Source organism: Pecten maximus, chromosome 14, assembly GCF_902652985.1.
Source record: "Pecten maximus chromosome 14, xPecMax1.1, whole genome shotgun sequence".
Classification (NCBI taxonomy): domain Eukaryota; kingdom Metazoa; phylum Mollusca; class Bivalvia; order Pectinida; family Pectinidae; genus Pecten; species Pecten maximus.
In genome coordinates, this window is record NC_047028.1 from 21,667,045 (window position 1) to 21,681,009 (window position 13,965).

At 34.0% G+C, this 13,965-nt stretch overlaps 1 protein-coding gene across 2 annotated transcripts in view; it reads left to right on the forward strand.

Annotated features, from left to right (window-relative positions):
• LOC117342725 (GRIP and coiled-coil domain-containing protein 2-like) overlaps positions 1-11,216 on the forward strand; it is a 29,942-nt gene extending 18,726 nt beyond the window's left edge. For both annotated transcript variants that reach the window (XM_033904943.1, XM_033904944.1), the window contains 12 exons: positions 230-409; positions 963-1,036; positions 1,994-2,047; positions 2,274-2,396; positions 3,170-3,272; positions 4,720-4,947; positions 5,530-5,565; positions 6,062-6,125; positions 6,465-6,550; positions 7,272-7,415; positions 8,006-8,114; positions 8,562-11,216. In XM_033904943.1, coding sequence (XP_033760834.1) covers positions 230-409; positions 963-1,036; positions 1,994-2,047; positions 2,274-2,396; positions 3,170-3,272; positions 4,720-4,947; positions 5,530-5,565; positions 6,062-6,125; positions 6,465-6,550; positions 7,272-7,415; positions 8,006-8,114; positions 8,562-8,644 — 1,284 coding nt within the window. In that variant the 3' untranslated portion in view covers positions 8,645-11,216. The remainder of the gene's footprint in view (positions 1-229; positions 410-962; positions 1,037-1,993; positions 2,048-2,273; positions 2,397-3,169; positions 3,273-4,719; positions 4,948-5,529; positions 5,566-6,061; positions 6,126-6,464; positions 6,551-7,271; positions 7,416-8,005; positions 8,115-8,561) is intronic.
• The last annotated feature ends 2,749 nt before the right edge of the window (positions 11,217-13,965 follow it).

Here is a 13,965-nt window from a genome sequence, read left to right on the forward strand (position 1 = left end):
CGTCTAATTTCTCTGTTGCTGTAAATATGGAAACCTTTATGTAACAACAGTAAGCTTTATTAACACAAGGGGAAAATGAGGTTTAGATTTTCTTTGTTCTTCTAAAATGTAAAGTTTAAACAGTTAACACCAATGCCAGTAACAAAATTCATATTTTTTCAAGCTTTTAGAAGCAAATCAGCATCAATTATTCATCATTTCAAAATCTATGAGCCTGTATTAATTGTAGATACAAATGAGTGAGCTGGCTGGAGAAAACCAAAAGTTGAAGGAGAAAACGAGATCATTGTCAGACTCTAACCAGCGGACAATTAGGTCTCTGGAAAGTCAGGTTCAGTCTCTACAAGATGATGTGGAGGTGGCGAGGAGTGAGCAGGGGGCCATACAAGCTGAATATGAAAGTTACAAGGTATACATGAGTCGAACCTTATTTTGTGGTATATAGAGAACATTTAAAGATGATACATTGTCAACAGTATATACACAGCTTCTCTCAAAATGCATAAAATAGAACCGACTCTATTGAGATAAATGATTAAAACCAAGATATAAAAAAGATAAAACCTGAAACTGGCAAGAACAGTTTAAAACAGAAAGTTACATCTAAAATATAGACTATAGGCAGAGCATGATAGAATTTCTTTGTGATGCAATACATTAAAAGATATATGGTATAAAATACCTGTGTATTCTGACAAACAAGTCTTCAATACGAAAATCAATATAACTTTAACATTCTCATTGGTCAAAAATAAAGTTGATATCTTCACACTGCCATGGACAGATATCACTTCATATCTACAAAAGTTTGAAAGATAGCAGTTATATCACAAATATCAAAATGGATCTTAATCTGATAACTCACTTTCAAAAATATAAAATTTCACATTGTAAATACATTGGTGTTGTCTGTTAATTTATAATGTAACATGTACAAAATGTTATCAAATATTTACCTGTAGGTGCGGGTACACAGTGTGTTAAAGCAGCAGAAGAAACCGTCACAGGAACCAAGTGAACAGGAGAAGATAGAAAAGTCAGTAACCTTATATCAGCTACTTCAATAAAAAATTGATTTTTAGCCCACCATTATCAGATGATGGGCTATTCAAATTGGCCTGTGTCCATGGTCCGTCCGTCCCTCCGTAAACTTCCCCTTGGTACTTAGTTATGCATAATGCATTTTGGGACTGATCAGAAAACAACATGGCCGACAGGCGGCCATCTTGGATTTTGATAATTGATGCTTGTTATCGCTATTTCACAGAAAGTTATGAATGGATTTTTCTCATATTTCATATGTAAGTTTCCCTTGGTCCCATGTTATGCATATTGCATTTTGGGACAGATTGGAAAACAACATGGCCGACAGGCAGCCATCTTGGATTTTGACAAGTTCAGGTTGCTCCTTCTATATCGTGTTATATAAAGTTATTAAATGTTTTGAAAGAAGCGAGAAAGAAGGGAAAAGAAGATAAAAGATCAGTCTTTCATTAGACTGATATGGATCATTCAATGGTGGGTGCCAAGATCCCTCTGGGATCTCTTGTTATCCCTATGAATAATATATTTTGACATTGAATGGGAAAGCATTTTAAGTTTCTATTCATATTTTCAAATAACTTACACAATGACCAAAACATTTCTGCATCAAAAGTTGGAAAAATTGGAGCATTTAGCATAAATGTTAAGTGCCATACCACTATTGTAATAATGTGAAACTTTACCAAATTTTTTGTGTCCTTGTGGATAGATTGCTCATTGTACATACATATTTCAGTATACTATTTTCTGCTACAGGAAAAACATTTACAAAGCCTCACAATTTCTACATAGCTTTATCTGAATGGTAATAATTGATATCTTTTTACTTTTAATGTTTGTCACAGTATGGAAAGATTCATTTTCATGAATTTGATAAAATTCAGTATGTCACTGGTAAAAATGATGTCTTTGTTGTTAAGTTTAACTTGACATGGAACTTGTGCTTCAGGGAGAGACTAGAGAAAGCCGTTGAACAGCTGAAGAATAAATTACAGGAAACAAGGTTAGTTCACCAGAGTATATTACTACATCATATGTCAATTAAAACCTCCTTCATTAACTTTTGTCAGATGAAAAATTACATTAAAAATTCTATTATTTAAATTCTTCCATTGAATTTGAAATTAAAATCATGTGCATGGCATTTAATTTCAAAATTTGAGTTAAGGTATGCTGGTATCAGAATTACATGACAACATGATTAGCTAATCTGTGTTTGTGTTTTACAGCGAGGCTCTGAGCAGTACGAAACAGGAAGTGTCAGTATTACAGGAAGAACACGACCGTCTCCTACAGAGACACAACAAGGTGTTACTAGATGCACAGGAGAAAGAGGAACACTACCGGAAAAGGTTGACATTTGTTATTGTTTCAGGGTCTTAACAGCGACTTTTTACATACAGTGTACACAATATTTCTTTTCTTTAAAGTACACATTTTATATAATATTCTGATACATTACAAGATATAACGAAATTGACGCTGCTGTGTTGTCCATATTGTCCACTATGATACCTGACTGGTTTCCTTACTAAGTCACATAACGTGTCAGAGGTGAAGTGAGCATAGTCTGCAGCCCTTTATGCAGGGTGGTGTATGTGGTGCTGGGTGGTGTAAGTGTCGCAGGGTGGTGCAGGGTAATGTAAATGGTGCAGGGTGGTGAAGGGTGGTGAAGGGTGGTGCAGGGTTGTGTAAATGATGCAGGGTTGCAGAGGTTGGTGCAGGGTGGCGAAGGGTGGTGAAGGGTGGTGCAGGGTTGCAGAGGTTGGTGAAGGGTGGTGCAGGGTGGTGAAGGGTAATGTAAATGGTGCAGGGTGGTGAAGGGTGGTGCAGGGTGGTGAAGGGTGGTGCAGGGTTGTGTAAATGATGCAGGGTTGCAGAGGTTGGTGAAGGGTGGTGCAGGGTGGCATGAATGGTGCAGTGTGGCGTAGGGTGGCACAATGCTGCAGATGATATTGTTTTTGTTTTGACTTCACCGACAATCTGAGATATTATAGATTCCTTAAATGTTTCCATCATCAAATCATTATATTCTTCAGAAAAATGACGTTCTGAACGTACTTGTAGTATTTATGTATAAAACATCAAGTGAAGTCCTATCAGGGTATATTGTTTGGTATTACAGAATGGAGGAGGCCCAAAAAGACAAAGTGTCATTCAACAAAGAACTACAGGACACAGTCCAACAGTTAGCTGGCCAGAATGAGTCGCTAACAAACTCCTTTAAGGTAATTAATTTGACCACGGGTCAGAATGAGTCGCTAACAAACTCCTTTAAGGTAATTAATTTGACCACAGGTCAGAATGAGTCGCTGACCAACTCCTTTAAGGTAATTAATTTGACCACGGGTCAGAATGAGTCACTGACCAACTCCTTTAAGGTAATTAATTTGACCACGGGTCAGAATGAGTCACTGACCAACTCCTTTAAGGTAACTAAGATGACCACAAGTCAGAACGAGTCACTGACCAGCAATTAAAAAATCTGACCACAATCAGAACATCACTACCATATGAAACTGACCTTCATTTGGAACATTTCAACTGACCAGTAGTCTGAACGAGTCACTTTCAGCTTCTCCCCATGTCAAGTCCAGGTCTGTAATCTCACTCTGAACTGAATATTTCCAAGCTTCTTTGGGCCTTCCTTTTTCTATCTGGTGTCCGACAAAGTGCTGTCCTGGTGATTTTACTACTGTCTCTCTATAGGACATGGCCTATCCAGTTCCACCGCCTTTCCTTGACTTCTGTTCTTGTGTCGTGTTGAGGTGTTATTTTGTAAAGGGTATTGCTACTAATGGTTTAGGCCAAAAGATTTTAGTGCAGTTCCAAAATTATCCATGTGTGAGGGCAAGGAGGTGCCTTCACCCATCAGTATTGAAACATGTTTAGTATAAGAAATACTAGAAAAATGGGGCTCTACCCCGTCCACCCATCAAATTTTGATACAAGTGCCTCCCACGCAGATAATTCTGGAATAGCCCTTACAGATTTTTGGGGGCAGGTGTTGATAGCTTATTGAAGTTTGATATACCGTATTTGACCTAATAAGGGCGCAGGGCGCGGGTAATTGACAGTGGGGGCGCCCTTATTAAGATTAGTTATTCTGAAGTTTTTTGAAACAGACTATACCTTATAGCAGAATACCCAAGGTTGTGGAAACGGTAAAATATTCAGTCATAAAAATATTCCAGATGAAGATATCTATTCATTATCATATATTAAGCTTAAACATGACTTGAATACTCCTGTAAACTTGTAAACCATGCCAGCTGATCTTTAGACCAGAGAACGTGTGTTCCAACATTTATGTTCAAATGGAACTCTTTTGTGTTCTATTTATAGAAACAGGTGATTTCTAATTACCTTCCAACATTTAGCTCCATATAACAGTACTGACTTGACATTGCAATGATGTACATGTTCTCAACATTGTTTGTCTCAATGTCTCAACAGTTATTTCCTGACTAAATGAAACCACTACCCTTTGGTAAAAATGAGTCTCTGACCAATTGCTTCTTGATATCAAATCAGTGTAAACTGATCATGCCTAACATTAGGATTGATGAATTTGAGTATATTGTATATACCATTTACCTGATGAATTGTATTATGACACCTGACATACCTGGTACTCACCCTGTATAACATCAATGTGTTCTTCATACTTAATAGGAACAGATAAAATGTCTGCATGAAGACCATCGCCGTGCTCTAGACTTGCTACAGCGACAACTTGATTCGGCAGAAAACGACAACATTCGCCTGCAGAGGGAGCTGCAGCACCAAGTCCAGCATGCTTCCAAGATTCTATCAGAACGAAAGAGTCCGGAGACATTCCAAACCGTCCAAACCACAGAATTCATTCCGGATATGAGACATGAAGAGAGACAAGAAGGGGAGGTAATTTAATTTAATTTGTTTTAGCTCTTGGCGCCTGCTCGAAATGCTATCAACTTTGTTCAAATGAATGACTTTGAACCACTTTCAAGGGCACAAGTTAAAAGAATTAAAATCTGTAGACAAGTTCTGAATATCCATTAGACACCGTGTCGTGATATTTTGTCTAAGGAATGATGAGATGAAAGCCTATCAAGTTTGTAGAATAATGAGCAATACAGGCCCATTTGACCTCTCATTAAAGTAGGATTAACAAATTTGCAATGAATAAATATACTATCAAAAAGTAAACCAGAACCTACATACTTAATTGCATGTCAGATTTATGTCACAGTTGTAACATTGAAAATCCACCAACTATGTTCTCTCTCTTTAAACAGAGAGCTGCTCAGGACTACATTGTGTTAACTATTATGATGCGATATTAATCTTAAACTTAAGAATTGTTTCCAGAAACAAAGTCAGGACAATATGACTTGTCAATACAGTTGTCTGGTATAAAGCCTGTAATTGATAAGGTACCAAATTGTTTGTTTGAATAACTTCATGTCTGACTGTACTAACTGCTTAAATCACATTCCTTAGGGCTCCGAGATTGTGGATCCTGAACCTTGTCCAAAGGTAAGCAGTTTGATATCTAATAGAAAAGTAATAAAATTTCATAACAGATACTAAATACATTTTCTGTTACAACTTGGTAATCTACTGAAGCTATCATGTATTTCTGTAGTATTTCATAGAGAATTTTTTTAACCTATGAAATTTACATTTATCTCTTTATCACTAGAATTAACTGATGAATTGAATTTATTGCTTGGTGTGGATAATTGTGTTATGCACCAATTTGTTTATTAGTGAGTCACTGGAAAGGTTGTTATTTTCTAAGGGTTTTATTTATCACATGATAAAATGAAGTCACAAAGAACTGAAAATAATATTCATAGAGAAAATGAAGATTGTTTTTTATTTTCCACATAAAATATGTATTTTTGCTTCAAACTAATAACTGCAAACATTTGAACCCTTGAAAAAAAAAAAACAACAACAACAAAAACTTGACAATAATTGTTTAATAACCTGGTATTTTTTTTATAAGTTTATGTTTATGTTACTACAGGGAGACAGTAAAACAACTCCTATGCCACTAGACAAGTTATTGGTTGTTGGCCCCGAAAACACCGGTAAGGACTAATGATATCGGGGATTATCACTAATGTGGATTCATGTATATGTCTATGATCTAGGCCATCAAATGCTAAATCTCTTACATGTCTGTGTATGACAAAACAAGGGATTTTTTTATCAAAAGAAAAAAAAAGACAACATTTCATTTGTTGGAATAATTGGGTAAGGTTACTGCCCCTGATTAGGAAATTTTGTACTATGTTTTGAGCTTGATCAAAGCCAGCAAACAAAGTAGATGGTAACCTAGTAAATTTTCAAATCTAAATAGTGAAACATTATGCCAGTCAATTGTAACTGTTTGAATGAATATGATTCCACTTCCCGTCTTATTTCAGCATCAAAACTCAGCCCTCATGTAGACGAGGCAATTCTGCAGGAGAACTTACTGACAGCAAACAGGAGATTAGAACATTCTACAGAGGTAAAACTAAAAAAAAACTATAAAAAATTGTACAGATAGTGTTTAATGTATACATGTATACTCAATTTCTCTGGGGTTGCAATTCATTATGTCCCGCCAAAAAAAAAAGGGGGGGGGGGGGGCATAAATTGTGTTACACATGTGCAATGTTGTGTTTTGTCCCCTCCCAAGGCAATGTAACTTGCTTATCTCTCAGGAACTGCTTATACAATCCTCACCAAACTGTGTCTCAATATGTCAAGTGTCAGCTGACACATCTACTGGTTCATAATGCTGTAAACATACTTTATTTGGCCCAAATTTTATCGCATTTCCGAATTTTAACAGATTTGCACATTGATGAATAGGTGTGCCAAAACTATTTTATATAGAAACAGGTATAGAAAGTGCAATTACCGGAGTCATAATTTAGTGGAATGCTTCCAGTGCAGAAAGCTCTAAAATAAGATTACCACTAAAATATATACATTTACAATTACAATGTATAGTTATAGGATATTGATTTTTGAAATGGGAGTTCTTTTTGAATACCATTAATAAGGAGCGGGGCATATCTGTTTCACAAGTGTTCTCATTTTGACTTTTAAGATAGAATAAATGTAGTAATGAATGGAATCTGATATAAACTAGACAAAATGTTGTCTAAATTTTCCTCTCTATGTGCTCGATGAGTACAGTGTTTCCATATTACCCAGTAAGTTGATGTTTATTATTGTAACAGCTTCTGAATGAGTCAGAGGCAGCAGTGATGAGACTGACAGAGCAGGCTAAGATCCTGAAGGAGGAGATACGGAGGCTGGAGAGGAACCAAGAGAGAGAGAAGGAGGCAGCCAACATGGAATATCTCAAAAACATCCTTCTTAAGGTAAAATGCTCTGGAAATACTACAGGTCATTCTACAAACAATTGTACATACAATCATTATGTTACACTTTAATATATTGTAGTTTTTGTGTTGTATTATATAGTTATATATGATAGTATAACATTGTAATATATTGTAGTCTTTGTTGTTGTATTATATAGTTATATATAATAGTATTACATTGTAATATATTATAGTTTTTTTGTTGTATTATATAGTTATATATAATAGTATTACACTGTAATGTATTGTAGTATTTTGTGTTGTATTTATAGTTATATATAATAGTATTACACTGTAATATATTGTAGTTTTTTGTGTTGTATTATATAGTTATATATTATAGTATTACACTGTAATGTATTGTAGTATTTTGTGTTGTATTTATAGTTATATATAATAGTATAACACTGTAATATATTATAGTTTTTTGTGTTGTAATATATAGTAATATATGATAGTATTACAATGTAATATATTGTAGTTTTTTGTGTTGTATTATATAGTTATATATTATAGTATTACACTGTAATGTATTGTAGTATTTTATTCTGTGAACAATGTTGCAGTAACTGTTTTACTTTATCCAGTTTCTGAGCCTGAAGGTTGGCGATGACAGACAGAAGTTGATTCCTGTGTTGTGTACTATGTTAAAACTGAGCCCGGAGGAGAAATCTTTACTGGATGCTGTAGCCCAGGGTATGTAATGGATACTCGTAATAATTTAGTTTTAGATAATTTATAAAACCTTTTGAATATTTCTAATGTTGTAATCATAATTACACAAAACATAGAAGTACTGGAGGTATGGTTCCTCTGATGCCCAGATATATTACCAGTTATAGATACCTTCTCCGACATCATACCGCTTCAGGTTATAATTCTCTCTTCAACTTAAATTTTCATACAACTATGTTGATCTCCTGTTCTGATGACATGATTCTGTATATATTTCTTAGACTAGAACAGAAACTATATACAGTGTATACAGTCAAACGTGGTCTAACGACCGCCTGTCTATAACGACCAATTTTAAAATTCACTTGGCCTTCTTCAGCTTAGTGAGTGATCTTAACTCACTGACTGTTATAAGACCTTAGGTGGTCATGTGACAATTAAGTTTCATGTTTCCTTTTTCTGTCACAGGTGAGGACACCGGTCAAGGACAGCAGGCTCAAGCTGCAGGTTGGGGGTCTTATCTTCATCGTTGGTCAGGGCTGGCTGGCTAGTAACCACTTGACTACCACACCACACACATGCATGGAAATATTTCTCCTACATAATGCAAGTGCTGTCATCATAGTAAAAGTTACAGAAAATCAGCATTCTTATAGATCTGAACATTCTCAAAACACAACAAAGGTTTTGATTTACATCTTTATCAGATAATAGTGCCACATCATATGAGAGGCTGCTAAAACTGGGTATATACATCATATATCAGGTAATTGATGTAAAGAGTAAATCTGTCACCCAACAGTGACGTGTATAGACTAATCTGACATAAAAAAAAAGGATGGCAACATCTGAAACATATCACATACTTAAATGAGTTCTAATCTAAGTATGAGGTCATATTGATTACAAAAGTCTAAGGTCTTCGATCCATAAATATATGACAGAATTCTTGCTGATAGTCTGATGAAAATTACATCAAAATAGGATGTACCCGTAAATGGCGTAGGAAATCAATTTGAAATTTAAAAAAAATTGACCCAGAGTGTCTGTGTATACGTATTGATCCTACATTAGGGAAAGATGATTGTGACCTTAGACAAAGGTCAAAGGTCAAGTACATCAGCATAACTTAAAACATTCCATTGTTCTAACCGTCTTGCCAGAAGGTTGGACATATCTTTCCTGAAATTTACATGCATACACTTAAGTGACAGCTGGCATACTAAGATAACACTGTAGCAATAGGAATCACATTTTATTTGTATTTTATATTTTTATTTTTTTGTCAATAGTTTTTTCTGATAATTGCTTGTTAGTATTACATTTATAAACAATTGCGCCTTAATTTATTATGCATTTACCTAGAGTTAAGTTTCATCATACAGATTTTCGTCCAGCCTGTTATTTCTATCCAAAAGGATGGATTGCCTTTAAATTCATGAAGGATTCCACAATAAAAAATAAACTATTCCTTTAATTGAAAGATATTAAACACTGAATGTCGGACAACACATTGTATAAGACTTTCAAACAATTACTGTCATATCTTGATGCTTAATGGAACAATATCAAAATAAAAAAAAACATATTGTTTACAAATAAATATCAGGAGTAAAATGTGATCTCTTATTAAGATTGTTAACGGCATTTGTATTGAAATATGTTAGATATATACATATTATATTGTACATGTATGTGTTTTACCATGCTAGTAGATTTCTTTTAAGCTTGTTCTTGTCCAGGAAAAAGCCAAGGTTCCTATAATAGTGTCACAATTCCTTTTCTGTGTTCATTTTTTAAGCATATCTAGTTGTATGAATGTATTTAAGAGTCTGGTCACATTAGCCTTCAATAGCTTAAAGTTGTGTTCAAGCAAAATTGCAAATTATTTTTTTTTGTGTATATAGTCAGGGTATGATCAGAAATTGGGAGTATTAATGCCTTTGTGTTTTTCTGGAGTGATCAGAAATGAGTGATTTTGTTCTGAAACATTATATGAGAATGATCAGATAAAATGAGTCTTTTGTTCATACAGTATAGTATTGTAAGGTGATTGGAAACAAATAGATGATAAAAAAGATGATACATCTATGTTCTTATGAGGGTGATTATTTCAGATATAAGGAAAATTATATGTGCTTTTAATTGTAAATTACACCTGTATGTAAATTTTGTCAATTGAGATTTGTTGTAAATAAGTTGATACAGAATCTGATTAGTTGAGTGCAGACATTTTTATTTCTGAATCAACTCTGATTACTATCCTCTTCATCTCCTAGTACGTCCCATGGCAGTTTGTTTCTTTTGGATACAAACATTTTGTCAAGGTTCCAATGACTTTGATACTGTGTGATACCGGTACTCTGTTTGACTACATGCTAAGCATAAAATTTGACTACCTGTGCAAATGTTGAATTAAAGCTTGGCAACATGTGCATGTTTCGAATAATAGCTAAGCAATCTGTACACCGAAGTGACATAACAAAGTTAAAGTTTGATTACCTGTATAGATGTTGATATTGATAATTGACGTAACTTTTTTTCTGTCAGTACAAATAGATTAAATATATGCCCAGCCAACAAAGCTGTGATTTTATAACTGTGATTTTAACAGAATAAGCTTGAAACGGGGCTTTGTTTGCTGGAACTAAAAGTGATAAAATATTGTATTGAATTTAAATATGCTAATGAATATGTTCCTCTTGTAGTATCCTGGCTTTCCTGTTTGTGATACTTTTTATATCTTAAAGTGCAGGAACTTGTCTGGAAAATCATTGAAAGATTTGGTAATGTGTTGTTTTTTTAATTTATGTAAAATGTTCTCGAAGTAATGTTTTTTCAAAGTATCATCTCTAACTTCTCTAAGGGAAATTGACACCCTCCAGATCCACTACCTTCAGGTTATATAATATGTGTACATACAAATATATCCATTGGTGCCAGAATTACTCCTGTATGTCATAAACTCCTACACAAGGGAGACAACCAAGTCCAAGTGATACCATATTGTGCCACAACAGATAGAGTGAAGTTTGTCAGGTATTCTCATACTTCTTCATGGGTCTCTGGATATCTGTATATTTTTTTCATATTTTGCCCTTATTAAATCAGTTTTAGATTTAATAGAATTAGGATTCTTATTTCCTGTCCGTATTCTTGTTTTTCTGCTGACATGACCAGTATTAAATACCCAATAATACTGTTCAAGTATCAAAATGAAATCCATCAATACATTTTATCAAATACCTGAAAGAGAACAGCAGATACAAAAATGATCTTTCATTTTTTGCTACAAATAGCTTCAATAAGAAATTGTACGCCATCCCACAGTACAATTTGGATTTAATAGATGTATACATCTGATAAAGTTTATATTACCATTATATATGTATAAAGTTTTATGATGAAAAAACAAAGTACACTAAATATGTTGTTTCACATTACTTGGTGGTATATATAGAGGTTACACAACGAGTGGTTGTTGGATATGGAATTTATTTCACACGAGTAAGTTATTTTTTAAAAGATACAAAAGACATGAGCTTTAGCGAGTGTTTTTTGCAACTTTAAAAAAATAACTTACGAGTGTGAAATAAATTCCATATCCAACAATTACGAGTCGTGTGACCTGTTTCTACCACAATAATATCGGCTTGAATCAAAGGGAAACGTGGTCAAGTATAATTTCGCGTATGCAAATAAAGTGTACCGGTGACGTCCGGGACCCGGTGATGTGACGTCATTAGATTATTGATGACTTCAATAACAATTGCAGCTTGGGTCAAAGTTCACCGTGTCAGCCAATCGAAATGCGTATAGAGTTTATACCACGTGTGGTATAAACAGATTGTTAATCAACAGCTGTAATGAGTAACTGATGGTCTGAGAGTTGAATAACACAGGGTATTGTGGTAGAAATAGAGGTTACACAACGAGTGGTTGTTGGATATGGAATTTATTTCACACGAGTAAGTTACTTTTTTAAAGTTACAAAAGACACGAGCTTTAGCGAGTGTTTTTTGCAACTTTTAAAAGATAACTTACGAGTGTGAAATAAATTCCATATCCAACAATTTCGAGTCGTGTGACCTGTTTCTACCACAATAATATCGGCTTGAATCAAAGGGAAACGTGGACAAGTATAATTTCGCGTATGCAAATAAAGTGTACCGGTGACGTCTGGGACCCGGTGATGTGACGTCATTAGATTATTGATGACGTCAATAACAATTGCAGCTTGGGTCAAAGTTCACCGTGTTAGCCAATCAAAATGCGTACAGAGTTTATACCACGTGTGGTATAAACAGATTGTTAATCAACAGCTTTAATGATTAACTGATGGTCTGAGAGTTGAACAACACAGGGTATTGTGGTAGAAAAATGGTATACATCCCCTATATGTCATAACCATGGAAACCTACTGGGGAAAATTCTACAAGCTTTATGTTGCAAGGTTCAATAAATTAGGTGAAAACTCTTATTTTCTACAATTGATTTTCAATCATTTAATCTATGCATTGCAATATAAGTAATATTTTTATTATGAATTAAAGTTCTATATTAACTATATCAGTGAAGGGAAATGCTTCAGCAGAAATTGACCTAGCAGAGTAAAATTATGTGGTTATGCAAATTATGTTTAGATGTTTGTGATTGGTGTTTATGTTTTATATCAAAATAGGTTGTATAGAAAATATTAGATCTTTATTTCATAGTACATAGCATGTATATATACAGCTGTTAGGCAGTGTTAAAAGTCATTATTTACATTGTGTAAATCATGGTGCCATCATGAATTAACAGCAATAACATGTGGAACCCTGTAGCAGCCTGATGTGATATATTACATTACATAGCACAGCTATGTGTTCCATAGTATGACACAAGAAGTGTTTGATTGGTGCATGCTTTGATTAAGAAGCCGCATGATTCTGGTTTAAAACTTGAATGAGAATTTAAGGGGTTTAAGAAAATAGATGGGATTTTCCTTGTACATTTTAAGAAAATGATGATTCTTATTTGTATCCTCCGCCAGTTATATCAAAATACTGTTAATGTTGCAACTTCATTTTTGATTTATGAAATATGTTTGTATTATTGTGTAGCAGGATAGAGTTGTGAAAAATGCCCTACCAACATTGGGGCTTAACTAGCAACATTTCATCGGCAAGTGCAAGTCTTACTGCTAGGCTAAACATATATATTCTCAACAACCAAAACTGGTAAAACAACTATACTACATGTAGGTGTGTTATGATATTGTGAAGGATAAGTTTTTATGGTTCATTATTGTAAATATATTATCCATGTTGCTCAAGCATATTATTTAATCAATATGATACCAGTATCTTTCAATTTTACTTCCTTCTTGTTAAGCATTGATGTCATTTTTTTTTAGTTTCATCGGGGTATGAAACAAATTTTGTTTGCAAACTGTATGAATCCGCGTAGCGAATTCTTACAGAAGTTTGCAAACAAAATTTGTTTCATACCCCGATGAAACTAAAAAATAATTGACATCAACGCTTATAATTAATTTTTGAAAATGATTTTCTAATTAAAAACATGTTTTATGTACAATTTTACTGGTTTTAAATGGGATTCTTTTTCTCAAATCAATACGCAACGTCAATTGTCGTATTGTGACGTCATATTTTTGGCGCCATTCGCAGAATTTCTTTCATAGAAGAATGAAAAGAATTTTTCGACCAATCAGATTTGAGTATTTACGATGAAAACAAAGAAAAATTAATTATTAATGGATGGTTGGATGTTTTTAGATGTAAATTAATTTTATGTTCAGTTACAAGTGAAGTCAAGCCCCAATTTCAGCAATATTCTTCAGGTTAAAAATTTCCATTGAAAAGGATTG